At 38.0% G+C, this 27,647-nt stretch overlaps 2 protein-coding genes across 3 annotated transcripts in view; both read right to left on the minus strand.

Moving 5' to 3' along the window:
- igsf9a (immunoglobulin superfamily, member 9a) overlaps window positions 1-4,890 on the minus strand; it is a 51,851-nt gene extending 46,961 nt beyond the window's left edge. The window contains exon 1 of one of the 2 annotated variants that reach the window (XM_005470399.4): window positions 4,796-4,890. The gene's annotated coding sequence lies outside the window, so the exon portion shown is untranslated. Of the gene's footprint in view, window positions 1-4,575 lie in introns of both variants that reach the window. The other variant, XM_005470398.4, reaches the window with a different exon arrangement.
- A 488-nt stretch (window positions 4,891-5,378) lies between these two features.
- On the minus strand, window positions 5,379-14,292 carry tmem230a (transmembrane protein 230a). The gene is made up of 4 exons (XM_003440102.3): window positions 14,153-14,292; window positions 12,608-12,722; window positions 11,846-11,968; window positions 5,379-6,304 (listed from the first exon to the last, which is right to left on the minus strand). The coding sequence occupies exons 2-4, from the start codon at window positions 12,704-12,706 to the stop codon at window positions 6,164-6,166; spliced, it is 363 nt and encodes a 120-aa protein (XP_003440150.1). The 5' UTR covers window positions 12,707-12,722; window positions 14,153-14,292; the 3' UTR covers window positions 5,379-6,163.
- Window positions 14,293-27,647: the final 13,355 nt, after the last annotated feature.

The raw sequence follows: 27,647 nt of genomic DNA on the forward strand, positions 1-27,647 counted from the left end.
TCCCTTCCTCTGACACTGAGAGGACGCGCATAAACACGAGCACGGTGACAGCACAGCACTCTGGAAAATGTATAAAGCTATACTAAATGAGCCAGTAGCTCACAAAAGAAAGCGCCCTGTCTCGCATAGATTTATCAGCTGGCAGAAATAGAAAAGTCAGTGACAGGCATGCTGCTGCTGAAATTCTGCGTTGTTGCCATTTTAATCTACATAAGGAAAGAAATAGGGAGCAGCTGATTAATCATCACAGAGGGCACAGTCACAGATTTATCAGCAGCCAGCTCTCCTTTTACCTACCACAATTAAAACTTAAAGATAAAGGAGCTCCTCTTGCCTAAATGTTTTCTGATGAAATTCTGTTTTTCATCCATGCATTTTGCTGTGGTCCCTGCTTGTTTGGGCCCATTTTCAAAATATGTCTGTTACAATAGCACCGGTATCGATTTGGAAAACAACAGGTGCTGCATCCGTTAGAGAATATGAAACCAAGGGTATTTGTTTTGTGGGTTAGAACTGTTCAAGGCTGTTTGTATCTGCCAGCGAGCTACAGTAAATTGGACATTAGCCTCTGACCAGAGTGCAAGTAGAAAGGGGAAAGAAATCAAATTGCTCATTTGCTGTGACCTAAAGAGGTAAACAACTGCGTTTAACAGAAAATGGCGCTTCAGCTTAGGACAAACAAAATCATTAATCCAAAGGCATGACTATAAATATTAAAGTCCTATAGCACTGCAGAACTCAAACTTCAGGCATGGCCCCGAATCAGACTAAAAGGCCTCCATACGGTTGGATTTGGATTTAAACAGATTATAGTGCAACTGTGAGGGAAACACAGTGAAGACAGTAATCCAAAGCAATGCTTGCTTTGTGAATCACATTGTGATACACGTCCATCAACACTTTAAAGCTCAGGGCACCGAACAGCCTCCAACTGAGATGAATACAACACATACTTTAACATCAGGTATTCATCACATATTTGAAGAGTTTTCAGAGTGTGCTCACACAGCGTGACACGCAGAGAATTTCCAAGGTTGCTGTTATGGTAGAGTGCATGTGGATTTAAATCTGAGCAAGCCCAAGAATGTGTAGTGATCGTAATACTAACAGTTAGGTACAACTTTTCATTAATTAATAATAGCATGATAGCATAGTCTCACAATGGCAAAGCTATCATACATATATACATATATACACACGCCATCCTTTATACCAAAGTACTGGGTCATGATAAACTGATGGTGGCAGAACAGGAAAAGTCATACTTTGCCAAAGTTGTTACAATTCATCAATTCAATAGCAGCTTAGCTATTTATAACTAAAAGGCCAAAAATGTCAACCGATGGTCCTGCCTTGTAGTGGACTACTATAAAACCAGATTTTTACTTCCCTCCTTAAAGACTTGTGAGCTGAAATAAGGAACGCTGACTCAAAATTTTCCAACTACTTAGAGTATTTCTTTTTTAGAACTTTGCGTTGTTTGGTCTCAAACTAGTTGAAAAAAAATATATCGTATTCACACAACGTTTAAAAAGGCTATATAACTTTAATTATTCCCAAAAGAGTTCGGATTTACGTTAAAAGTACTTTTTAGCACTCGATCTAAAAATAAGTAGGTTTTTGAAGTCCCACAGTTCTGGCTTCCTACTGAGTTTGCATATTACACAAATCAGTCACAACATTAAAATGACATCATCTTGTTACAGTGCAATATTCTGCAGTGGTATTCCTATGCACTGGCATTCACATGGATACTTCTTTGACACGTAGCATGCACCAAAACATTAATGCAAGCCAACCACACACCCTTGTCCCCGCAGCTTCCCAGGTAGCAGTGCCCTCCACTAGCCCCAAAGGTCCCATGGCTTAAGCACAGATGTGGCCAGACAACAAAAGCCCTAGGGAACTCCTGCCAATCCACTGGTGCCAGACACCACAGGAAGCTCCCATGACTCGTGGACCCATCCCAAGACCATGTGCTGATGGGTCAGAGCTGTTTTGGCAGCATAACAGGGGACTTCACAGTGTTAAGGAGGTGTTTTTGATGTGACGCTGAGTAAAATTATTTCAATTTAAGACTCCAGTTCTTCTTTGGCAATCTCATTACTGACAATTTTGCAAATGTGAGCTGTCATGTCATGAGTGCTGACTGTCAGCTCCCTCTCAGAGCTCATAAATACTGCGCATTGGCAATCAACCTGCTCTAACCCACCCTGTAAGTCTACATTGTATTTTTTTTCATGGCTTGCACATGGGTTAGAAAAAGCCCATTTTCAAAGTCAAACACACACTTTCCATCACAATAGGAACCCCTCTGTGTAGCTTGGTTTGATGTGCACTTAAGAGAAAATAGGGCATTCGAAATGAGAGAGAAAACTGGAAAAATAAAGAGGGTTTTTTTTTTTGCAGTGTGGGTATTGCATGTCTCTGCTCAGTAGCCTTTCTGTGAATCCAGGTGAATGCCACAATCTTTACTTCATTTAATCCATCATCTAAAGGTTACAGAGCTGAGTCCCAAATCAAGAGCTGCAAGTTCCAGGTTAAGCTGAAGTCATAAATGTTGTCTTTCAAGCCATAAATAAATTGTTATAAATCCAAATTTACTGTCAACTACCATCTATATTAACAATGCTACCAAAAATTTCAGATAATGCAGTTCTCTGTAAACTAATGGTCCAATTTTGAACGAGTATTTGTCATTTCTCTGCTGTTATGCATGCTACTGTCTGTGTTTTGTTGACAACAACAGAGTCTTGACTTCTGAATCAAATAACACAAGGTATCATCTGCTGTCTGTCTGCTGCTCTGCACTGTCAAATGCACCTTTCTCCAAAGCTCGTGCAACGTGACTGGCCACTGCTGAAATCATTCAAAGCACTGTGGTTGTTAGGGAAAAGATTTTATGACAAAGTGTTTAATCTTTGGGCTTGGAGAGGCTGTTGTCATTCCAAATGAAAGGGATAAACTCTGCATGAAAGTCTGAATCATTGGTGTCAAGTTAAGGTCTTCATGTCTAAAAAAAAGAGACATGAAAGCATTGCTTTCATTCAACTCAAGGTTTAAAATCAGATGAAATTCAAATATTAGGACAGTGTTTGCTCATAATATACAAGGCCAAATGTTTCAAATGAGGTGAGCATATGTACAAATGTTTGTGAGTCCAAATCTAAGGATTTAGATTTATCCTAAACATTGTACACAATTTTCATCCAAAGTTACACACGTTTTGGGTATTTCACCATAGTAGGGCCTTGTACGTTTCCTTTCTTTCTGTCTGCCTTTGCTCTTCTCTGTGGTTTAAAGTGGGAGGGGCTGAGTTTGTTAACAGGTGACAATAAGGGACCAATCATGACTTGGCAACATTTGAATCATAACACTATTGTATTTACAAAATTTAAATGCATAAACACATGGTAGATTTTTGTTCATGTAGTCCCAGCTGTCTGTGTTGTAAAGGGATACATTAATACATTACGTTTTCCTTTTAAAAGGGCCATTGTATTATGGTGCATTGCACTTTTAACTATAATTTCAAACACTGAGCAGTTGATGGTTTCCATAGGTGTATTACACTGAAGAAACCACCTTGCATAGATGTTTTGTATGTTATTCAACCGAAAGAATTACCCTTTTTTTATTGACACTGTTGTCAGTTTTTCTCCAGTAACAGTACTGGGCTCACTGGAACGCAGAAGCTAAAAAAAACAACAAAAAAACCACTGGGAATTTAATAGTTTTGTAGATAATGATCTACTTCAACCCACTTTAGGTGTCAGATCTGAAGTGTTTATTGCATATGTACTATTCAGGTGCCACCAGGTCCTGCTGAATTAATTGCCACTCTGCTCCCTCTGATGATGTAAACTTTATGGAAAATAATATATAACGGGAAACTGCACCCATCTGGCACATCAGCAACCTCAATTCAAAAATAGCATTTCAAACCTTGTCTCGGAAAGTTATGAGACTATTTCTCCCATAAGTGGTGAAATAAAGATAGACGGTGGGTTCAATACGAAGACAATAGCAGAAAAATATGAGATCTTATATGCTGGTTCTGGCTCTACATATTGCACGGCTGCTTGTGAAAGTTGTATCCATATGCGGCATAAAATCCCCTCCTTGTGAATGTACCGTGTTTGTCTACTCACGCTCTAACGGCCAATATCTTAACCCTGTTTTTCTCTAATAACGTGACTCCAAATTCTTTAATAATCTAAAGGTTGTCATTCTCAATTAAAGCAACAGCCATAAAGGAAAAACAACATACAAATAAATAATGTAAACAATAGAAAACAGACTTAAGTTTGCATTGGGACGTTTAAATTACTCATGGCAAATGGCTGTTCCTGAGTTTCTGTCAGTTTCATATTGCGCATTAGAATGAAAATCCCCCCCATAGAAACTTCATTACTGACGTTTAAATGCATGCCACAGTTCAGAGGATTGAGAGGAAACTTGGCACTCCACAGTTTGAGCTCCGAGCATTAATTTCTCATCCTTTTAAAGCTGCTGGAAGTCAGACACACTTTCAAAATCATTAACATCTTCTATTTTTTTTCTTACTTATCTTACCTGTAGCTCCGTTTCTTTTTTGAAAGCCGCTGGCAGATTTAGCTTTTAAAAACACATCCTTCTCGAGTGTTAGTCCAACTTGTGCCCGAGTTTGTAGACACCAGGTCAGTGGTTGAAAAACTAAAAGCGGGCCTTATTCCTTTGTAGCGTTGCAAACTACCTGAAATTTGAGCGTTTTCCTTTTAAAAGCCCACCGGCAACAGGTGTTCATTTCACTTACAGGTGACAGCGAAGGATCGACGTACTGTGCTCTTCCTGCCCGAGTCCAACCTCCCCCCTCCCTTCTTTCCTTCCTCCCTCCGCTGCTTGCTCCCGTTTCCTTGTTATGTTCAAATGGCTCAAAGCAAAACAAAGTAAACTGACAGACCACAGTCCTATAAGCCCCTGGATGTTTGAGCCAATGCTGATTTAATAACTGTGTTTGTTTGTGCAGGCAGAGGATGAAAGGAGATTTTTTTAGCCCTTAATCCCCTGATGGCATCCAGCTTAGCGGTAACCACAAGAGGGTGTCCTTTACCTGATGTTGGTGGCCAAACGGGGAGAACAGATATACTTGTTAGAAGGACAGATGTTTGGTTTTTTTTAAACTTAGTGAAAGTTTTTCCTAAAATTGCTTTTTTGATCCCTGTCTTTCGCTTTTTGATATAGACACATGTTAACACAGATTATTATTGTTAACACACTCAAGTTTTGATTCATGCATAGTCTGACATCAAAAGCATATCTCAAAAAGACTTTGCAGAGGATGTAATCCAGCTGTACCCAACAATCACAAAAGATAAAAAAAAAACATCAAACTTTACTTTTGATTTGTAGTCTCATTTTTATTGTTATTAATATTTTTTTAACTCCAGCAAGTGTATGCAAAATAACATTTTGGTAAATATTCAAAACCAAGCAGATGTACACAAAAGGCAATACTTTATAAGGGAAGTGATACTTTTTTGTTTAAAAATATATTTTACATCATTAAAGTAATAAATCTTGATAGCAATGCAAATACAATCTTTAGGAGACATGCAAGTTCCCATCGTCTTTTACGATGTAACACATCATGAAGCCACAAATTTAAAATATAAGATGTCTATTTGTACATCATTAAAGTACTATACAAAAATCACACAGATTCTCGTGCACTCTAGAAGTAGTAAATTAAAGGCATCTGTCAAAATCTCTATTCACTGATCATTTCTTACTGTATGTAGTGAGGTGCGTAACAGCGAACACACTGATGTGCTGTTTCAGGTAAGCAGATGGACTGATATCCACCAGTCACTGAGTGTTTTAATGTTAATAAAGCTGCATATATATGTAAAGTCTCTAACTTCTGTAGAGCTTTGGCAGATATGTGAACACACAAGCCACATTTTAGGAAAAAAGTCAGGAGAAAAAAAACAAACAAACAAACAAACAAACACACACACACACACACACACCATAAATCTTTCAGTAAGCCCACCCAGACAAATACAGGTATCTATCCTAAAATTATATGGTTTTACTTTTTGATACATACATTCAGACAGAAAACAGCAGGCACCAAGATACACAGTGAGGAAAAATAGGGGATGATTGGATGGTATTTGGTTCAGTCGCCAAAGTCTGGGATGTCATCATAGGAGTAACCCCGGTAACCCTTTGCAGCATAGTAGGCGATTCTCAAATGGTAAAATCCCGGAAGAAAAACGAGTATCCCTATGATGATGACGGGAATAGTGCGGTCGGGATGCTAAAAACATGAAGAAAAAAATAAAGAAAATCTGGGAATCAGAAGGAATTTACACGCTATGATTTCAGTTAGTTACCTAAATAATCCTCCTCGTTAATGCTCACATTATTACATTCTGTAACCAAGTTTAGATAGACTTCATACATAGTGAATACCAAATATTGCATTTAGTAATGGAATGCCAGAGGAAGTCATTAAAGACTAATGTACTCCATCACGCTTTAACATACTTACCTCAACACTGCCTGTCAGCACTACATAGACACACTCTACACAGATGAGGCATGCAGCCATGATGACTTCATAGTCTGAGATCTGATTTCATGTAAATGATAAGTCATTACATATGCATGGCATCTAACAACCAGGAGGCAAAGGCAGACTCCATCAACACCAAAGAGATGTGTTTAATTTGTTTAATTTTACCACCAGATGGCAGTCTTGTGCTCAGAGTCACTGTAACCCTCAACCAGTTTTTTTCTTTTTTTTTTAAAGACGGGGAGCTGCACTGGGCTGCGGTAATGTCGATCATTTGTCTCTATTAAGCTTCTGAAATGTTCTATTTATCTGTGTCTTGTAAAGTGTCCACTTACAGCACCTTTTCTGATGGATGTCAGCAGGCGACTTCTCCTCCGCTGCCAAACGAGATGGCTCAGTTGGCATGACAGTGGCCCTATATTTAGGCCACATGATAACTGAGCCACCACCATGAGAAGTGAGCAAGCTCCATTCATTAAGGAAGAACAGGCAAAGAATACAAAAGTCCCAGAAGATCAGGAAGTGAAAAAAGATCTTTCATTTCAGTCTCTTTGCATTAATTTGGGTGAACTGACCCTTGACTCTTCAAAAATAAATAAATAAATAAATAGGACTTTAATGCCTAAATTGGCTGCGTTCATTCAACCTCTTTCCCCTTGGTTAATTTCTTTGTTTTTGCCACTGCAATGGTTGACTAAGCTGAGTCAAAGGTTCCCAACACAATGTTCACTGAAGCCCTTGACATGGTTCCAGTTGTAAAACAACTGTTATCTAATACACACACACACACACACACACACACACACAAACAAACACAGAGAAAAAGATTAAACATTATTTTAGCCCCAAACCCATACAGCCTCTTGCAAACAAACCTGTCTGATTTCTATTGCTGTAGTATCTATCGCTTGAACCTTGGATAATCTCCTAGTATTAGATATGCTATTTTAACTTGTGTGGGATAACTGGCAAGTACAACAGACTCATATACTCTGATGCTGCCTTCATGTCAGATCAAATTTTCTGCAAATACCATCTGCAGAGTAGTTTAAAAAATATTCACATTACCCTCCTACTGATACTGCGAATATGTGCAGGCTCAGTTATCTCCTGTGCGGTGTCATGAATTTAGGAAGCAAAAACCCCAAAGCAGGGGTTCCACTGAAGTTTAAACTCCAAGCTATAAAATATCAAAATCATTAGTTATATTCAGAAGCACATAAAAGCACTGAGACCAGTAAAAGCAAGAGCATAGCACAAATCTGACAGCAGGACTATAAAATCTCAGGACAGCTGTTCAATTACAGCTATTTAAGAACAAGAGTAACAGCAGCGGGGGTGGTTTAATTGCTGCTCAGGATGAAACTTTGGATTTTTTGTTGGCTCTCCAACTGTGTGTCAAAAGTAGGGCCGGGTAATACCAACAGTGCTTTATTAGTGCAGACAGACGTGTCTCTATAGTACCAAAAACGGTCATGTAGAACAAGAATATCTGGATAGATTGACCGTCTTGTTTACTTATTCTTGTCAGCAAATCAGGCCTTTATGCCTTCAGAACTGTCTTATCTATTTTTGGCATGGATTCATCAAGGTACAGGAGTCTCTAGTCTAGTCTCTAGAACACTTCTAGAGGTTTTGGTCCATACTGACAATGACAGCATCACACAGTTGCTGCAAATTTATCAGCTGATGCTCACTAAATATTCTCTCTTTTTTGGACCATTGTCTAAGTTGAAGGCTAAGTGCACTGAGTTGCTTTAGATATACGGAGTTGATTAGATATTTGAGATATTTCTGTTAAGAAGTAGTCAGACAGACAACATCTAACTCAAGGAATGAAGCAGTTTTCTGGCTACACATAACAGACAACTTAGCCAACAACCAGTCAAACTGTATCTTTAGGCCCTTTGTTACTAGCACCTAGCAACTTACTTCATATGAGTCCACAAAAAATATCAAAGATGACACATTTTTAAAGACGTATAATAGTATTTTATATTATTCCCAAGAGCTAGCCAATAACTTGGGGTATCTCCACATGCTATGCAGTGTGTCCTTAAAAGCTTTTAAAGAAACTAGACAAGAAGGAGGACAAAAGAAGCACAGGCCTGAAAAAAAGAAGAAAAAAAAACATCTACAACAGATGATCAGTCTCTGAACGTTATGTCCTTAAGAAATACGGGGGGTCCAGCAAAGACCTGGCACATGGCCAGAGAGATGCATCTGGCCTCTCAGTTGATCCATCACCTGTTCACCAAAGCTTCATCAGAAATGGTCTCTGTACAAGGGTAGCTGTCAAGAAGCCATTCTTAAGGAAGGGAAACAGGAAGAAAAGGCTGAGGCAGAAAAACACATAATGTAACACTGAAAGTCATCGACTGGCCTCCCTAAAGCCTGCACCTCAACATTATTGAAGCAGTGTGGGATCATCTTGACAGAGAATGGAACAAAAGGCAGCCAGCATCCAAAGAAGCACTCTGAATGTCCTTAAAGAACTGTTCCTGAAGACTACTTAAAGAAATTGCAAGAAAGCTTGCCTCAGAGGGTTCGGGCTGTGTTGAAGAATAAAGGTGGTCATACCAAACAGTGACTTACAAGCTCAATACAATTCTACCAACTGTTTCTGCCCTGTATACTGTACGTTTCCATAAATCGCTATACTCATTTCCCATTTTGCCCTCAAAACACAAAGAAATGAGGAGCGGTTCAAGACTATTTGTTCTCTTTTGTCAGAGTTACATCTTTAGAATAATATCACACAAATGGCTGTATACTAAGCATATAAATACAGACGGCAGCTATAAAAATCAAGGCAAATAGTGATTCTTGCTCTGTCCAAAGACAACATAGAAACAGACAGAAATACTGTGGCATATGAGTCCCAATTAAATCCTAACTTGTCATTTTAGTTTTTGATTCATTTCAGTTTTTGTGTGGATTTAAGATGCTCATTAATGAGTTTCATATCCTGGCAAGCACACTCTGTTATCTTTCAACTAAGCAGGTAAACAAAGCTAACCAGCTGGTGACTCCACCTTCAAATGAGAATGGTGTAGCTCTGTTTTTCAACTGTCAATAAGAAAGGAAACACGTATTTCCAAAACTGCTACAAACTATTCTTCAAACACCAAAATGCATTATAGATGATGCCCTTCAAATGATGTAGAAAACACTTTCTGGATACATAAATCTTAGGGAAGCTGCAGAAGAAACACGAACATAAAGTAACATGCAGAGAGAGGTGATGATTTGACCCTTATAGCGAGGGCATGCGGTTGCATTTTTCTAGCATTTCCACGCAAAGGATCGATACAAAGCTGTTCTGAGTAATCATGGTTATTCTTTGAAGAAACATTTCTATCCTGCTCTCATCTTTAAGTATAACAAAGCCCCCCATCCACAGGGCACAAGGGGTCGATTCATGGTTTAATGAATTCCTCTGAGAAACTGTGAACTTGTGTTAGACAGAGGTGCCCACCACACTAATCAAAGTCCCAAAAAGGACAATATCTGTTTGACTTGCATTCCATCTTGGGGTGGGCAACATAGTCTTAAAATTACATCACAATATATCACAATGGAAATTATGCAATAATGACATTTTTGATGATATAGAAGAAATACTGAACCATTCTATCTGTGATTGCAGCTCACAGGCAGCAAAATTTATTAGTGAACACAAAGTAAAGGGAATATTCCACCCCTCTTTTCCAATGATTTCCGGTCAATGTTGACAGATTGCCTAATTTGAAGTGTGAATCTTTTGCCACAAGGTGCCAGCAGGAGCAGCAGCATTATTTTGCAACAATAGTGACACAGCATGAATCAAATGTAATCACAAAAGTAGCTTTGGCAGAGTTTTCCCTGGAAATTTGAGGTAAAAGTATAACATAACTGCCTAACATGTTGCCAATAACTAAAGTTCCTTAACTCTGTAAGGAACTGTATATTGTTGTCACATATAAAATATCTTTCAGTTTTATTATCTGTCGTGTTGTATTTTGATTACTCTTCCAGTCATATGAGTGCAGTTAAATGCTCCAGTGATGCTCAGGTGAGTCATTTGTTTAATTTTGGATTGCACATCACCTCCTCACGTGCGTTCATAGCCTTGGTTGCACTCGACGGCATTTTTTCCTGAAATGGTGAAACAATCTTGTTGTTTCCACATTTAGCAGGAACAGTTTTCTTGCATATTTTGTAAAGTATTGTGCTTATCTGAAGGTCTGATCTCTTATAGCCAATACTACTGAAGTATTACCCTTTTATCACAGGCCGACACACTGCTCGCGCTCTCACAAATGTTTGGCCTGTGTCTTTGTTGTACATGCTAAATAAGGCATAGCGCTGTTATATCAGTGATAACATGACAGCACACTGAAGCTGCTCTGGCAGCATGTGGCAGTGAAAAACCTAACTTCCAGCCTGCTTCATAATCATTTGGAGAATAGTCCTAGACTAAAAGAACATTTAATCACAATCCCCATTAGAAATAGTAGTTAGTCCAGTATGAGGCATAATCCAAGTCTTGGAAACTAAACATTTACCTTTGTTTTTCCCTTTGATTTGTCACCCATCTGTAGCTCTAAATAGGTTTTAAACATAAGAAGACAGGACCGGCTCAGAGAGAAGGAGTTCCTTCACAAATGAATTTCTGGGGACTTGTATTCCTGACACAAGCCTTACCATTGGATTTCAGAAAAGAGGAACAAAAGAAAATGACTTTGTAAACACTAAGCGTTTTTTGGCAGCAGACAAGGAAATTGTTTTTCAAGCTAAAGGCTGTAGACATGTTTCACTGAAAACTCAAAATTACTCTTCACTTAAGGCAAAACATATAAAGTCAAACATATGTGTCAAACGTATGGCCCATGGGCCAGGAAAAGCCCACCAGAGGGTCCAATCTGGCCCACGGGAAAGCTTTGGAAATTGTGGAAATTTTAAAAGCTTAAACTTTGAAACTGTATTTTACAAGTTTTAGTCTTCTTAATAACAAATACATAACCTATGGCATTTCACCAGAGCAAGTAACAAATACACTTTTATTTTTCAATTTTTAGTATTTGATATAATAACAGAAAAGTTCCTTCCTATTCACTATTTTTTATTAAACGTTTCTCTTTTTCACAAAGTGCATAATATGACATTTTCTGTGAATTCACACATAATTTCTGTTTCAGGACAAAGTCCTTCATTTCTTTACAGTAAAATTATTTTTGGTGTAAAGACTCCATCAATGTAAATTTTTTTTGAACAGATATTAAACACACTAACCAAACTCACCTCAACCGGTATGATTTCTGCCAAAAGAAGGGCCCCAAAGATAATTAGTAAGGAGCCAATCAGAAACAGGAATATTGCCAGTGCAATCGCCTTGTATGGGATCTTTGGAGGGGGTTTCTTGAACTGTGAACAGTGAAATTGTGGAAAAATATAGTTAGTTTTCAATTTTGTACATCAGAATATATTGATATCGTATGATTTCATGAGGCAGCTACTCAATCTAATCTACTTTAATGCAATTAGAATTTCCCCATCTCCAGATCAGCTTGCTTCCATGTTTAGCAACAAGAAATATCTCTTGCCCCATGACAGTTGGAAAGCTGCTCTGTATAGTACTAATCTCAAAATCAAGAATTCAGCCTGAGATTACATGGAAAGATGCTGGGATTGCCTAAATCCAAAGTACATTTTCCAAGATACTTGGAACAACCTACCTGGCAAGTAATTTAGAAATGATGCCAATATAACAAAGAGAACTGGCACTCTTTTAAATGCAAACAGTGACCACACTACCCAGTAATTTGATTATTTTTCTTCCATGTTTACTCCACTTTGTTTGGAAGTTAACTATGTACGACCTACTCATGATATTACTGTTGAAAGCAGCTTCATTTGTTATGCCTAAAACTTTTGCAAAGTTGTTTTAATTACAGAGGGCCTCAGCTTTTACACAGAATCATTACTTAACAATTCATAACAAATCACTGCTGGTGGTGGAGAAATGTTTTTAACATTCTGTCATCAATCCACAAAGTCTCTCACCTGTAAGTCTATGTAACCATCATCATCAGCAGCCAGCCGTGAGTATTTGACCTTATTGTTAGATATTCCAGCAGTGAGCATGTTGCTTCTAGTTGTCATCACTATGGCATAGAAGCTGTTTGGAGAGAGAAGTACAGACAGGTAATCATCCAAGATGGCTACATTTATCTCGTTCGGTGTCGTGAGCTGAAGGAGAGCAGTCTATTTTTGATCTATCCAGAGAAAAACAACCTGACAACTAAAGCTCAACATTGATGGGGGAAAAAAAAAAAAAAAAAACTGAATCAAAAGGATTCTGCTCACTGATTTATAAAACTGCCCAAAGCATTTAGAAATAGAAAAGATTATTCAACATCCATCACAGTCGTCAAACTTATACATGCTCTCAACACAGATAAGTTTTATAGGAACCATGAAATGCCGCTGAAATAGCAATCTCAGTAAAAAGACTGAGAGGTCAGTGACCGGGATACACTCATCTGCTCTTTTCATTTCCACTTCTGCTTGAACATGTAAACAGTGAACAGATAACTTCCTCAGATAAACCAGTTTACATTCAAATAAGGCAAGGTCATGGAATAGCTTGATTTAAAGTATTTATCATAGAAGAGAGATTTTGTGAAAAGGAATATGGGGAAACTCCCCCGCCCCCATCTTTTCAATAACAAATCCTTACAGATTATAACTCATCTCAAGAGAGTTTTGTGAGGAACACTGCTTCTATTCCACACACAGCTTCTCGTTTGCATCGCGCATAAGCAAGTCAGTGTTAATGAAAACAGTTTAACCGATTATTCTGCTTCACTTGTCGCAGCATCCATTCAAGAAAATAAAGAAATATAAAAAAAACAAAATAAATACAGCAACACTGACCTACCCCAGAGAAACCCAGAGAAATGTGACTACTCATGTGATCTGATCTCTCTTAAAGCCCGTGTTGTGTTTAATTTGGATCCCAAAAAAGTCAGTAAATAAAAATTGTGGACGCTATATCAACACGGTATACAGGAGCATTCAGAAACATCTTGTTATTTTGCTGACAGCTGTCACATCAAGTCGACACAGAGCCATTTGTGATCAGGAAAGCTCCGGGTTATGTCAATAATGTCGTAGTGAATCATACAAGATTATTTTCAGAGGGACTTGTCTTGATGACTTTCTTTTTTCATTTATTTTTTAAATGAAGAAAAAATAACTTTTTTAATTTGGGGAATGATTTGAAAAACCACTGTGAGAAATTAAAGGAAATATAATATACACATATGTAACTAATAAGACGGTAGGGCTGTGTGCAATATTGGCTTCCCTTATTCACTGAACTACGATAATACGACATAAAGCAGAGTTACTAGCACCATTTAAATTCACAAACCTTGACTTACCATTACAAATCACCATTATTTTACTGTGTACTAGTGCGCATTAATGCTAGCGAACTTTGGTTACCTAATTAGCTAGAACATTAGCCATTTAGAAGTTATGCTATCAAAAGCTAGCAAACATTAACAATGTCGCGAACACATAAAGCTCGTTTCCTTCTCTCACCGTTATCTAAGGTGTGTGCAAACAGCACAAATGTGTCCATGTAGCTCGGAATACTGTCAGCGGCGCCACATCTGCATTGTTTACACCTAATAAAAACTACATCAACTTCCTTATTTTTGGTTTCGTCATGGCGCATGCGCACACAAATGTCTCGTTTTAACTTTCTAATCAATTAATTTAAACAACACGCAAACTATTACATAATGAACATGGTGAGAAATATGAAAAGAAGTGAGAAAAGAAAGGAACAGAAAAAGAAAAAGAAAACAAAAAATAGCACTAAAAGCATATGAGCAAAGAGCAATGTCAGCATGACATTAAACATAACCTAAAACAAAATACCTTTAATAAGGCAGAATGAATACATATCTAAGAAATACAAAGCAAAACAAATATATCAATAAAGTGGAAAAAATAAAATGCAAGAAGGAAATGAGCTCAATTAATCACATAAAATAAAATTACAAAAAATGAAGGTGGCCCAAATGCAAAATTCTTAATAAAATCCAACAGAATGTTATGTTAAAAGCTAATTAAAGGTGCTCAATATGTAAAAATATAAATGAAAATAATAAAATACAATGCATCAGTATTTTAAAAAACTATTTTAAAAGCTGGCTTCATAAATTCACTCAGTGTATTCCTAGTGATGGTTATTTTTGTTGAGAGTGACCAGGATGGACAGGATTAGAAATGACCATATCAGAGACATACCTTAGGTGATATTTAGAGACAAAGTTAGACAGATGAGGCTCAGATGGTTTGGACATGTGCAGAGGAGGGATAGTGGATATATTGGGCAAACAATATGAAATATGAAGCTGCCAGGCAGGAGAGAAAGAGAAGATATAGTGAAGGAGGATATACAGAACTTGGTGTGAAAGAAAAGGCTGTTAGAGATAGGGTAAAATGGAGGCAGATGATCTGTGATGACCCCCAAAGGGATCAACCAAAAGAAGGAGAAAGTGGATTTATTAAGTAAAATAGCTAAAATTCACAATAAAACTGAGCAAAAATGATTTATTAAATACAGTAAAAATAAATAAATGAGCAGCAGATATCAGATGGCCAGAAAGTGTCTCAGTATAACAGAGTGTAAAATGTAGTGGACAGTACAATACACTGGCTCTGCGTAAACAATTAACATGCGAGACAATGATTGTCTGCTAGATAGACATGTTGCATTGCAGGCTGCCAGTACGCACAGACAGACTACAATTACCACTTAAATCCAAACCTACAGACAATTTCGAATCACCCTAATATGGATGTCTTTGGACTGTGGGAGGAAATCAGTGAAAGCTCACTCAGGCACAGAGAGAACATGTAAACTCCACACAGAAAGTGCACCAGCACTTAGAAAGTCCTTCATTCAATATTCCACCTCCATAAAAGTAAAGAGCCTTCTCAGCTAAAGTGTTAAACTAGCTATTATGTTGGTGCCTTATAATTATTGAAATATTGTTGTAAAAAGAGAACACGTTATTATATAAGTAGCAATTTAAAAGGTGAAGCAAGTCAAGGTGTTTTTTATGATCTATACAAAAAACACAAGATTAAAATGACTAAAAGATAAAGGGTATTAACTTTAGGCACCTTGTTAGTGTACAATGTTTTGCTTGGAAACCTTGGTTCCTGGTATTCATGCCACCCACATCAAGACTGCAGAAGATCATATGGACGTAGCATGTAACATGGACTGGTTCATATACCGCTTTTCTACTCTGTTTGAGCAGTCAGCACTTACTGATGTTAGCTGTCACTCCCCACCACGCAACACAACAAAACATGCTCAGCAGTGCATCGGGGAACGCGACTCAAAGACCTTGAAGCCTTCGATTCTACCTGAAAACTTCCCCAGAGCTCAATTTTCTAGATGGATCAGTCATCAGAACAAGCCTGACCTATGGAGACCCCATCATGAAACACAAAGGTTACTAAAAATCTGAGAACCAGATACCCTGCCCATACCCTGACGAGTCAGAGCTAAAATGTTTTTCTCCAAACTGTAGTGTAAGTAAAAATATGGTTATAATGGGCATACCTTTGCAAATGATTCCAATGTAAATCCGTGAATTAGCTACATGCAAACTACAAAAGTAATGCATAAATAGCCCTTTCCTTTAAGCAATCACTGTAATGTAAATGGATTGGTACTTACAGTGGTGTGAAAAAGTGTTTCCCCATTCCTGATTTCCTTTTTTTTTTTTTATATATTTGTCCCACATAGTTGTTAAACATCATCAAACAAATTTAAATATTAGAAGAAAATAACACAACTTAAACAAAATCCAGTTTGTAAATGAAGGTGTTTATTTTAAGGGTGTGAAAAAGTGATTGGAACATCATACTAACAGTAAAATATGGTAGTGGTAGTGTGATGGTCTGGGGCTGTTTTGCTGCCTCAGGACCTGGAAGCATCAATTTACCACAATTTACCAGAATGTTTGGTAATCTGTTCATGACCTCAAGCTGACGCGAGTTTGGGTTCTACCAGAGGACAATGATCCAAAACCCACTAGGAAACCCACCTCTGAATGGTGTAAGAAAAAAAAAAAGGAAGACTTTGGAGTGGCTTAGTCAAAGTCCTGACCTAAATCCGGTTGAGATGCTGTGGCATTACCTTAAAAAGGCGGTTCAAGCTAGAAAAACCCTATTCTGCAAAGATGAGAGGGCCAAAATTCCTCCACAGGGCTGCAACAGTAACACAGCAAAAGCAACACCTGATTGCAGTTGTTGCTGTTAAGTATGGCCCAACCAGTTATTATGTTAATGGGGGCAATAATTTTTTCATGCAGGGCCGTGTAGGTTTGAATTATCTTCCCTCTTAATAATAAATGCTTTCACTTAGAAACTGCATTTTGTGTTGACTTGTGTTATTTTGTCTAATACTGAAATTTGTCACATTTAACCATGACAAAAATACAAAACAAAAATGGAATCAGGAAGAGAGCAGATACTTTTTCACATCACTGTATATCGTACTACAACCCTCATTCACCCATTTGTACATTTTTAATCTAACACTCACAAGGATGCATAGGGGACAGATCAGGGTTTGTCATCCAGCCCACAAATTCTTCGACATGCAGGTTGGAGGAGCAACGGATCAAACCTAACCTTTCGATTAGTTGACAACCTGCTCTAGCTCCTTAGCCATAGCATGGGTATGCCCCCATGTGTCCCCCATAAACCTTTGGACCAATCTCCAAAGATTTCTTTGGACCTATATCTAAAGATTTGAGTTGCATAACATTTCTTTTTATACATTTACTTTGGCAACAGTCCTCTCCTTGGTCCTTTACTCCTTTTCCTGAGTTATACTACAGCTTTTTCATAATACCCTATCTAGAAACTATTGATTGTGAACTATCTTTTTATGATTCTATTTTTTTTTTTTTTTTGCTGTTAAGATTTATGTAAGCATATAAATACGGACTATCTGAAGAAAGGGTAACTGTTGGTATCTTCCCCTTCCTCTCAAAATTTCAGGCATGCAGTCCTCAGAAAGACATCATCCTTGAGTTTCTCTCTGCCATTTCTCTTTTTGTTACATTTCTATGTCACTGTATTTGTGATTTATACTCACACTTTCACAGTAAACTCAATTTCACCCACCGCTCTGGAATCCTGACTTTTTTTTGGCTCTCCAGTTGTTTGGTTAAGCTGAAAGTAAATGTCACTCTGCTTAAGGATAAGATCCTTCTTGAGCTGCATACAAAACAAAGTCCCTACCATTACAGTCAGTGACACAATCAGTGTTAAACTGATGTGGATTTTTGAAGAAATTGAGTTTTTAGCTATGATGTGGTTGAACCAATTGAAATGTAATGAAATGAAAAGAAACTGTGAAACTTTCTGCAATAAGTAGTTTGTCACTGAGCAAGCAGGCTTATAAGCAGGTGCACAGGGCAGAAGATTAAGACCCATATTTCCCCAAGTTTTCACAAAACAACAGCCGTCACTTGCTTGTTAGTGTGTCATCTGTATTGCTAGATATAGAGATTTAGATACAACCATGCTCATAAATATTTATCAGTGTAGTCTGAAGAAATGCAGCCTACTTTCTACTACTGAAATATATCACTAATGATGACTTCACTGCTAAACTAATCCTAACTGCCCTTGCTGACTATCAATAGCATCAGCCACCTTCCTCCAGGCAGCATTTCTTCACTCAGTGGGAGTCAGAATCAGATAACAAGCGGAAGAGAGTTCACACAGTTTGGGATTTCCTCATGCAATTATATACAATTTATCTTTTAAAGGCAAGATATTAAGCTCCAGCACAGCTAACAAGCTGGGAAGCTCCAGCTTCAGCATCTTAGCTACACTGATATATTGGGTACTTATGTATTATACAAGATGAAGATGCCTTTATATATGGCCTTAGAGCAAAGATGAGACTTTGCATGCAGACTTTAGTTTAAAAAAACTGGGTCAAAACTATACACTCTATTGTTATGCTTGTCCATGAATGTCTTTGCTGAATTTTGTACTAATCCATCCAATAGATACTGGGTCTGTCCATGGAAAATCAGTGTGTGCCTCCCAACAACCCCCTAAGAATGTATTTATTTATTTATATAAATATATTATATATATTTTGAAGTGATAGAAAATCTTACCTTTAGACTATGAAAATGGACTAAGGGCGAGGTGCTCAAAGCACATAAGGGTAGTTTGAAATTTGATCCCTCATAAGTTCTTCAGTAGGAGCTAGGCACATGAATCATGACTAGAAGATGAGCCTGGGATTAAATTTTAGATCAATAGGAGACCTTTCATATACACTAACTAGTTTCAAACAGTCGCCTGATCACACATGGGCATAAAAAATCTTTACCCAAAAGTCTTTTTAGACAGTTTTCATCGCTTGAAGGTCATTTTTTTGCATGGCTTTATAAACCACATTCAAAGATTTCAGTGTATGCCACTGAAACATTTATTTTATACATTTACTTTGCCAAGTGAGAACTCTTCTCATGTTTAGCTGATTTTATATGGAATAATCTGATTTCCTTGCATAGGTGAAATCTTCGACCAACTGACAGTTAATGGAAATTAATTGGGTTCATCCACTGGAAACCATGAATGCCTATCCATATTCATTAGAATTTAGCTTTTGCTGGCCATGAGCATTTCTATGGAATTTCATGGCAATGGCAATAGTTTGATGGAGAGTCTGGACCAACTCGTGGATCAACTGGTTGACAGAAAGACTCTTCTTTTCTACCAACCTATTCCATATATTACCACAAAAAAAATGCTGATGCCAGTACCAAAAGCTACCATCAGCACATCAGAACAAAATTACAGTGCTGAAAGCTGGAACTATTAATGCCAGGGGCTTATGAGGAGTCACCAAAAGGAAAATTAACTGATGATTGCAGATGTAGCCCACAGATTGCATCCATTCCATTTTCCTTCCCACAAAATTGACCTCAAATGTGCTAAGTAACACTGTGGATTGTTCCCTTCCTCATACCTGTGCTGGTTTCTCAAATGGCACCAAGACAGAGATGATTCCCCACCTGCAATGGCACCAACACCACATAGGTGAAAAAGAGGTAGAGGCTGCCATCCATTTATAATTTAAAAAGAATAAGGTGACAGATACTTTTAATATCCTTTTAATACCTGTATCCTTTGAAAATAATAATGAAATTCTGCATGTACGTCATCCCGCTTCACAAAAATCCACAACACAGCAACAGGTCAGTGCAGACAATGAATTCAGCTAAATTTTAACATCATTCATTTACATGAAAAACTCCAAATGCCACTTTAAAAGACAACAGCAACACCATTTGGGGAAGCTGCAGGCAGTATTCAGAGAACCTGGATATAACTGGAGGGAACAAACTGTGTGAGCCTGAAGTCAGCTGCCTTTTTCTACTGATGGCAGGAAACCAGGGACCTTCACTGAGAACTTATTGTGCTCAAGCATGAACTCCCTACTATCATAAATAAGATACTACTGTTAAGAATACACCACTTCAATCGTTGTGAGAACTACAAAAAGAACTTGGCGTGTCAAGGAAAGAAACAATGGAGAAAGTGTTATACATTTTATTGCCATCATCTAAGCAATTACTATATGACATACTATAGACTCGAAAGGGCATATCAGCAGCATTCCTTTCTTACTGCGTTAAATCAAAAGGCACACCAGACCCCTGCAGTACTGAGTAATTTATGAACAGTATTAAAGTCTGAGCTAAAGCTAAATTCAGGGACAACACTTCTCTTTGGGCTTGTGCTTCTAGACAATTTAGGGAAGTCACAAACTTTTTTGTGTCCATTATTTATTAACCAGAGTGTTTCATTTAATAGAATAGATACGATCAAATGAGAAATAGTCTGGAGGTACACAGTGCTTGTGCAGTACTCTGTTTAGCAAAGACCTTGGGGCACTTTAATTGCGCAAACACTTGTTTGGTTGCTGCTGAAAATTACTATTGAAGCCAAAGTGAGCCTGCTACCATGGAAAATATTACATGGCTTGTAGCATGATGCTGACGCCTGCTGCTGCTACAGGGGTCATAAAGAAAAACACAGTGTCTCGCCTGCTGTGCCGCTGCTGGCAGGACGCCTTGTTCACATGGGAAAGCCCATAATGCACCAACTGTGCACTACCCTACTCCTCATTTGTCCTGCCTCTGTGAGCTTGTTTTGTACATTTACCATAAAAGGCAAGGACTGCTTATGAAATAGTCAGACTATGGGAAATATCCTACGCTTTTGTAATAGTGTGTTTTTTTAACCATGACATTTGGGCACATTTTTTCCAGTATTATGCTTATATAGTGTTACAGTCCATAACTTTAGAGATGATGTTTGATCCCCTGACTTTAGTGTTTTATTTTTCCCCTTCTAGCAAGGCTAGAAAGAGAAGTAAAGACATGCATATAGTTGTGCAATCCACCCTATTTATAGCAAACATAGCAGATTAAATAGTAAAAACTAATCTCAGCATAATACAAATGAAGTTTCTAAACTGACTGAAGAATTTTTATCATCACGTGTCTAAAGAGCAAAAACCTAAAGGCATTGTTGCATGGCTGTTATATTAGATAGCAGTTTCAGCTAAACTGTGTGGTTATATTGTATATCAGTGTGTCCACAGCTATGCGCACTGTGTGTATATATAGAGTCATGTGTATCTTTATTCATTGCTCTGCTCATATAAAAATGCAGGTCACATTATTACTCACAACATAAATAATCTATGTGTACTGTTTCAGTTGGTGAATTTATGCATGCATGTGTGTACACACTGTATATTGGTGTTTCTGTCCCAGCATGCACATGTAAAATCACAGTTTATTACTTGGCTATAACCTGATTATGACAGGAATCAAGTGAATAAAATGAATGCAGAAATAATCTCCCTCTTTTGTCACATTTGTAGGTTGTTAACAACGTAAGAGCTCCAAAGCCACAAAGAGAACCATGTACCACATACAGGAATAATTATTTGATGATTCAACAAAGACATTTACAAATTGAAAGAACCAGTTAACTGCTTGCTTATTCAAAAATATATAGCAATCACTGGATTTACAGCAATCAAAAGAGGAATCATAAAACTGCCTCTCATTAATTGCATGCCTTGAGCATTCTTTCTGTTTCATTTTCATTCAACATTTTTTTTTTCCTTCTTTTGCCACAAATGTTGATATAGACATTCTGTTCTATTGTCGGCCCCAGAGGCTTTGCACATTAATGAAACAAAAGTGCTCATTTCAAATTCCATTTGCCCATCTCTAAGCACATTCCACGATTAACTCAAGTCGCTATATATTTTCTCCCAACAAGTCCCCTGGTGTTGTAAAAATCCACTAGCATCTCTGCTGAGCTCTGCTCAGCACCGGAAATGCAATTAGTTTTCACATCATTTCTTTGAAACGTACCTTGCTATCTATGTCTCATACTGCTGGCTTTAAGCATACTATTATTCTAAATAAATAAATAAATGTATGAGAAGACTTCCTTCTGCAGCTTTCATTGCTCTCAGCCTCTGTTGCATGTAGCAAGTCAGAACACTAAGCAGGCTGCTGCTGTGAAAATGATGATGATGTCAGGTCTACAGTGTGGAATTTTTGTATGTCAGACCATTTATGAAAAACTGCATATGTTCATATAAAGCTTTTTGCAGTTCAATACATGAAATATTATAACTGCATTGAGTTTTGCTCACAAGGGGGCACTCTCCTTTGGTTTGTACCAAGCGCTGAGAGATATGTCTACAGTTCTGTGAAGTATTTTCTTTGTTTTTCTCACAGTCACCACACCTATGTTTCAAATTAAATTTTGATATTAGACCAAGATAACCCAAATTAATTCAAATACAGTTTTTAAATGTGCCATTATTTATGAATAAAAGGATATCTAAACCTACCTGAAATAGTAATTGCACCTCCTCATTAAATCCATCTAAAAAGCTATGTTCAATTTCACTAGCCACACACAGGCTGGATTACTGCCAGACCTGTTAAATCAAGAATATCATCTGAAATCAAAAATCATTTGAATAAAACCTGTCAGACTAAATAAAGTGGACTAAAAGATTTCAGAAAGCAAGAAAGCAACACTTTATACCAAAGGAAGAGAAACAAAGTCTCTGACATCTATCAGTTTGGAAAGGTTTACAAAGTCCTTTCTAAGGCTTTGGGACTCCAGCCAAACATGCTGAGATCCACACATGGAGAGAACTCTGAACAATAGTGAAACTTCCCAGGAGTAGCCAACCAGACAAAAATTCATCAGATAGTGCATCAATGACTCATTCAGGTATTGTGGACCTAAATGCAAGACTCTTGAGACAAAAATAAACTTTAAACAATGTTTTAATATTTCTTGGATCAAGAAAATTGCATGTCCAAAATCCAAAAGATAACAGGGAACCAAGTCAAGAAATGCAGAGAAAGCAGAGCAAGCCAAAAACACAGCAATATGGCTGATGTGATGGGGACAAAGGACACTGAGACAATATAGATAGGGTTAAGAGGTAAAGAGGGAAGAGGGAACAAGTGGGGAACATGCTGAAGATAATCAGCATAATAAGAAAGGAGAGAAGTTACACTCAACATAATACATAAGGAACAGTCAAATAAATAAATCAAGGAGCAGGATAGAGCTGAACAAATGAAGAAGACTAACTTGACACAGGGGGACACTGAAAGAAAAAAACACAACACAGAAACAAGACTGATGGAAGGAACAGAGGGAACGGGATGGAAATACAAAAAGGGAAACTACTGTAATTATAATTCTAAAGTCATTCCTGGGTCCAAGACCCAGGGACCATGACAGTCACAAAAGAACCCAGAGCAACATTTAAAGAACTGCAGGCCTCACTTGCTTCAGTTAAGATCAGAGTTCATGATTCAACAATAAGGCAATAAGAAATAGACGGCAAAAATGGCATCCACGGGAGAGTTCAAAGGATAAAACCATTGTTGACCAAAAAGAACATAAAAAGCTCTTCCACCTCTGAAAAAAGAAAAAAAGAAAAGAAAAATGAGGTGTTCGTGTGGTCTCGTCAAAGTCCAGACTTAAATCCGAATGGCATGCTTTGGCATGACTTTAAACAGGTCATTTTCACTCGAAAACCCTCCAATGTGCAGCTGTTCAATTTTGCAAAGGAGATTTGGCCAGAGCTCCTCCACAGTAATGTGAAAGATGCTTGAATACATTTCATGTTGCGAAAGATAGCACACACATAGGGTCGGGCAGGTCTGGACAGTTTTTTTTCCTAACAAAAATGAAATCATAATTTATACTTATTTCAGTTATGTTTGTCTAGTATAAAAATGTGTTTGATGATCTGAAACATGTCAATGTGATAAATGTGCAAACAAACTGAGAAATCAGGAAGGGAGCAAATACTTTTTCATAGCACTGTAGCTGTTTAGCTGCCAGTTGTTCCACTCTGTTATCACAGTTAATTGCTAACTTTGCCTGCCTGATGTTTGGATCTGAGGAAGTAGAAAATAGTGTTCTTGGCCCGCTTGTTAAAAACAGTTGCTGAACCAAACAGTACATGTCTTAAAGACAGAAGCAAATAACTTAAAGAAGTTGAAAAGTAGTTTTTTTCTTCTCTTTTTGAATGAATGGGGCTCCTGTGAGCAGTATTTAAATTACCCATAAACTCATTATTTCCACTACTTCAAACTTTTCAGGGAAGACCTATATAGAAAACTAATTCTAATATGAATAAGCATGTGAGGGCTTTACATCAGTTGCAGCCAGTTTTGTATTCATAAAACAACCTTAACTTTGTCAGTGTGATTTTTGGGGGCAAATAAAGACAGCTGACTTTAATATTTTCCGCCCTGGTTGTGCAGATCTGGATCCTGGAAATCACAGTGGGAGGCTCGCCATCAATTGGAATCATTGGTCTTTCCTCATGGAGCTCAAAGCTCAATAAAAGACCTGACCGAGACACGTGGAACACCATTAACTTAGCCACCACCTCTGCTGATTGCGGCAGCTCTGCCTAACATTCATCTCACTTCTCAGATATTAGCCAATAATTTCTGAAACACTTTTTAACAACTTTTACGAAGCCTTCAGTAACCGAGGCAGTTTCTGCTGCTAATCAAGACAGCTCTGGGTTTTCTCTTTTTCTTTGAGTAAGTGGTAACAACACGCCATGTTAAAGCACAACTTCCTGCGGATCTTCAATAGATAGATAGATAGATATAGATATAGATATAGATATAGATATAGATATAGATATAGATATACAGTATGAGCAGTATAAATAATGCAGATTTTTGACACTAAAGAAGAAACCAGATTCTCATCTGATGTGTGGTTTCAGGTCTGGGAAAGTTTCATTAGTAACTGAACAGATCTCATTAGAATTTAAAACAATTCATTTAAATTTTCTCTACATCTCTTAAATGTCATTAAAGTGCCATTAGGGTGAACATACTCTGTGATTTTGTCTTTGTAAAATGCTCTCAAAACTAAATATTATCCACCTTTTCCAAACTTAATATATAATTTCCTTTTAATTTTCACATCCTGCAAACTTGTATATACCCATTATTGCTTTGCTGGTTATATTAAAAGTTTGAGAGGTTCTGTAAATAGTTACTGACTGCCATGTCTTTTTCTCATTACAAAAAAAAAAAAAAGATTCATCCAGGATGCTGATGTTCAGCCAGCGTCGCTGCTGCATTCAAGCTGCAAACTGGATGAACAATTAGGCCCAGTAATCTCATGAGGGCAAGCCTTTACCTTCCTATGAATAATTTAGCATTTAACCAACTGAAACTGATAACAACAAAATGTATTTCTCTCTGCCAAGCAGAGGCTGGCGCCGTGTGTGTTTGCATTCCCCAGGCAGTTAAAGGAGTGAGTTTTTTCCTACAAATGCAATCACTTTAAATGTCTAAAGGCGGCGAATATGGGAGAACATCAGCTGTGAGAGGGTGCTATGAGCACTATGGTGCAGAAATGGCTCTCCAAGATGTCTGTCTGCCTGAAGATGAGGAACCTGACCTTTAAAGTAAAGGAGTTCAGTATTTTTTCCTTAGCAAGCATTCTCCAGACAGGAGCTGAATACAACAAATGTCCAGCTCGTGGCAAAAACGACTGAGCAGGAAAAAAGAAATTTTATATCTGTGACAGGGCAACAAATAATCTTTATTTTTTAAACAAGCTTGAGATTCCTTTTCCAGCAGAAAAAAAACATACCAGTTTGTAGACTAGCTAAACTTCAACAATTGCAGAGATAAAAAAAAAAAAAAAAAAAAAAAAAAAAAGGAAATATGAAACAACAAGAACAAGAAGAAACACTTTTCTGATTGATGTCTAAAGAGTGTCTGGAGCTCTTGAGTCATTCTAAACTTTAAAAAAAAAACCTTCAAGTTGTCATTTCATGGCAGGAACACAGGGTTTGTCAACACAAGTCATAGTCAACATCTGATAGACCTGCATGACATATAAAATAAGTAGTCAGATTCAGAAAGAGAGCTTAAGAAAAACTTTTCTTCCCCAAAAAACTGCCTTGGGCCTTTCATTGTTTACACTTTTCAGATCTTCACACAAAGCACCTTGACACTTTAAAGACATGCAGCCTAAGATCAAGTGTGTTTTCATATATAGTAGCACCTGTGCAGTCAGTAGATATCGCTTGAGCAAATGCAGTTGTTAATATCTTGTCTTAAAAGTAGCAAGAACGAGCCTATCAAAGGGTCCAGTTTGGCCCCACTCTACAAATTGTTTGAACTACAGTCAAATATTTTCAACTTGTCAGTAAAAGTTCAAAGTACAGAGCTGTTCCTGGTAAGATGATGCTAGAATTAGTATGCAGGAGTGAAAAAGTATGAGATGCTTTTCTAGATTAAAGATATAAAGATATATAAGAGTGAAATAGTCAAATTGTCAGAGTCGCCACTGAAAGCATGAGGCAATACCTGGACCCTACAGACAGGTAGGGCAGTCCAACTCTTCCAGGATGGCACATCAATACATACTATTGCCAGAAGGTTTGCTGTGTTTCCCCACACAGTCTCAAGAGATTACAGCAGACATGCAGCTATAGGAGAGCTGGACAGTGCCATAGATGGTTCTTAACCCATCAGCAGGACTAGTATCTGCTCCTTTGTGCAAGGAGAAACAGGATGACCACTGGCGGGACACTAGTGTGAATGTTTCTGACCAAATAATCAGACACAGACTTGCCTCAGACTGAAACTGAGGGTCCCGATGTCCTCTAGTGGGTCCTGTGTTTACTGTTCGGCACCATAGAATACGATTGGTAGGTCCACCACTGGTGCCCTGTGCTTTTAACAAATGAGAGCACGTTTACCCTGAGCACATGTGACAGATATGAATGGGTCTCGGGAAGCTGTGAAGAATATTATACTGCCTGTAGCATTGTTCAGCATGACCAGTTTGGTGTTGGTTTAGTGACGGTCTGGGGAGGCATATCTATGGAGGATCACACAGACCTCTGTAGGCTAGACAACGGCACCCTGACTACCATTAGATATCAGGATAAAAATTGTTGGATCCACTGTCACACCCTATGCTGCTGCAGGGGGCCCTGGGTTCCTCCTGCTCCATAACAAAGCTTGGCCTCCTGTGTTGAGAGTATGCAGGCAGTTCTTGGAGAATGAAGAAATTGATACCATTAACTGGGCCCCATGCTCATCTGATCTAATTCCACCTCTGGGACATTATGATTCAGTCCAACCAAGCATCAGGCTGAACCATATACTGTCCAGAAGCTCAGCGGTGGCCTGGTACAGATCTGGGAGGAGATCCCCTTGTCCTGTTAGGAGCATGCCTCAACACTGTCAGGTAGGTGGGGGCTATACAAACTGCTGAGCCTCATTTTGAGTTGCTACAGTGAAAATTGGACTAGCAAAATGGACTAGCTTGCCCCGTCAGTTGTTCACTTTGATTTTCAGTGTTTTTGTATTCAGCCCCTGTAGGTTGGTCATTTTGATCTCTGTCTAATAATGTGGCATCC

Source organism: Oreochromis niloticus, linkage group LG7 (assembly GCF_001858045.2).
Source record: "Oreochromis niloticus isolate F11D_XX linkage group LG7, O_niloticus_UMD_NMBU, whole genome shotgun sequence".
In the NCBI taxonomy this organism is placed as follows: domain Eukaryota; kingdom Metazoa; phylum Chordata; class Actinopteri; order Cichliformes; family Cichlidae; genus Oreochromis; species Oreochromis niloticus.

Bases quoted from the DNA above. Each gene is read 5' to 3' on its own strand.
- tmem230a (XM_003440102.3), bottom strand. From the start codon at position 12,706: ATGACAACTAGAAGCAACATGCTCACTGCTGGAATATCTAACAATAAG. The intron at 11,969-12,607 runs GTGAGAGACTTT...CACTGTTCACAG, and splicing joins ATGGTTACATAGACTTACAG to TTCAAGAAACCCCCTCCAAA. The intron at 6,305-11,845 runs GTGAGTTTGGTT...TCATGTTTTTAG, and splicing joins CAGAAATCATACCGGTTGAG to CATCCCGACCGCACTATTCC.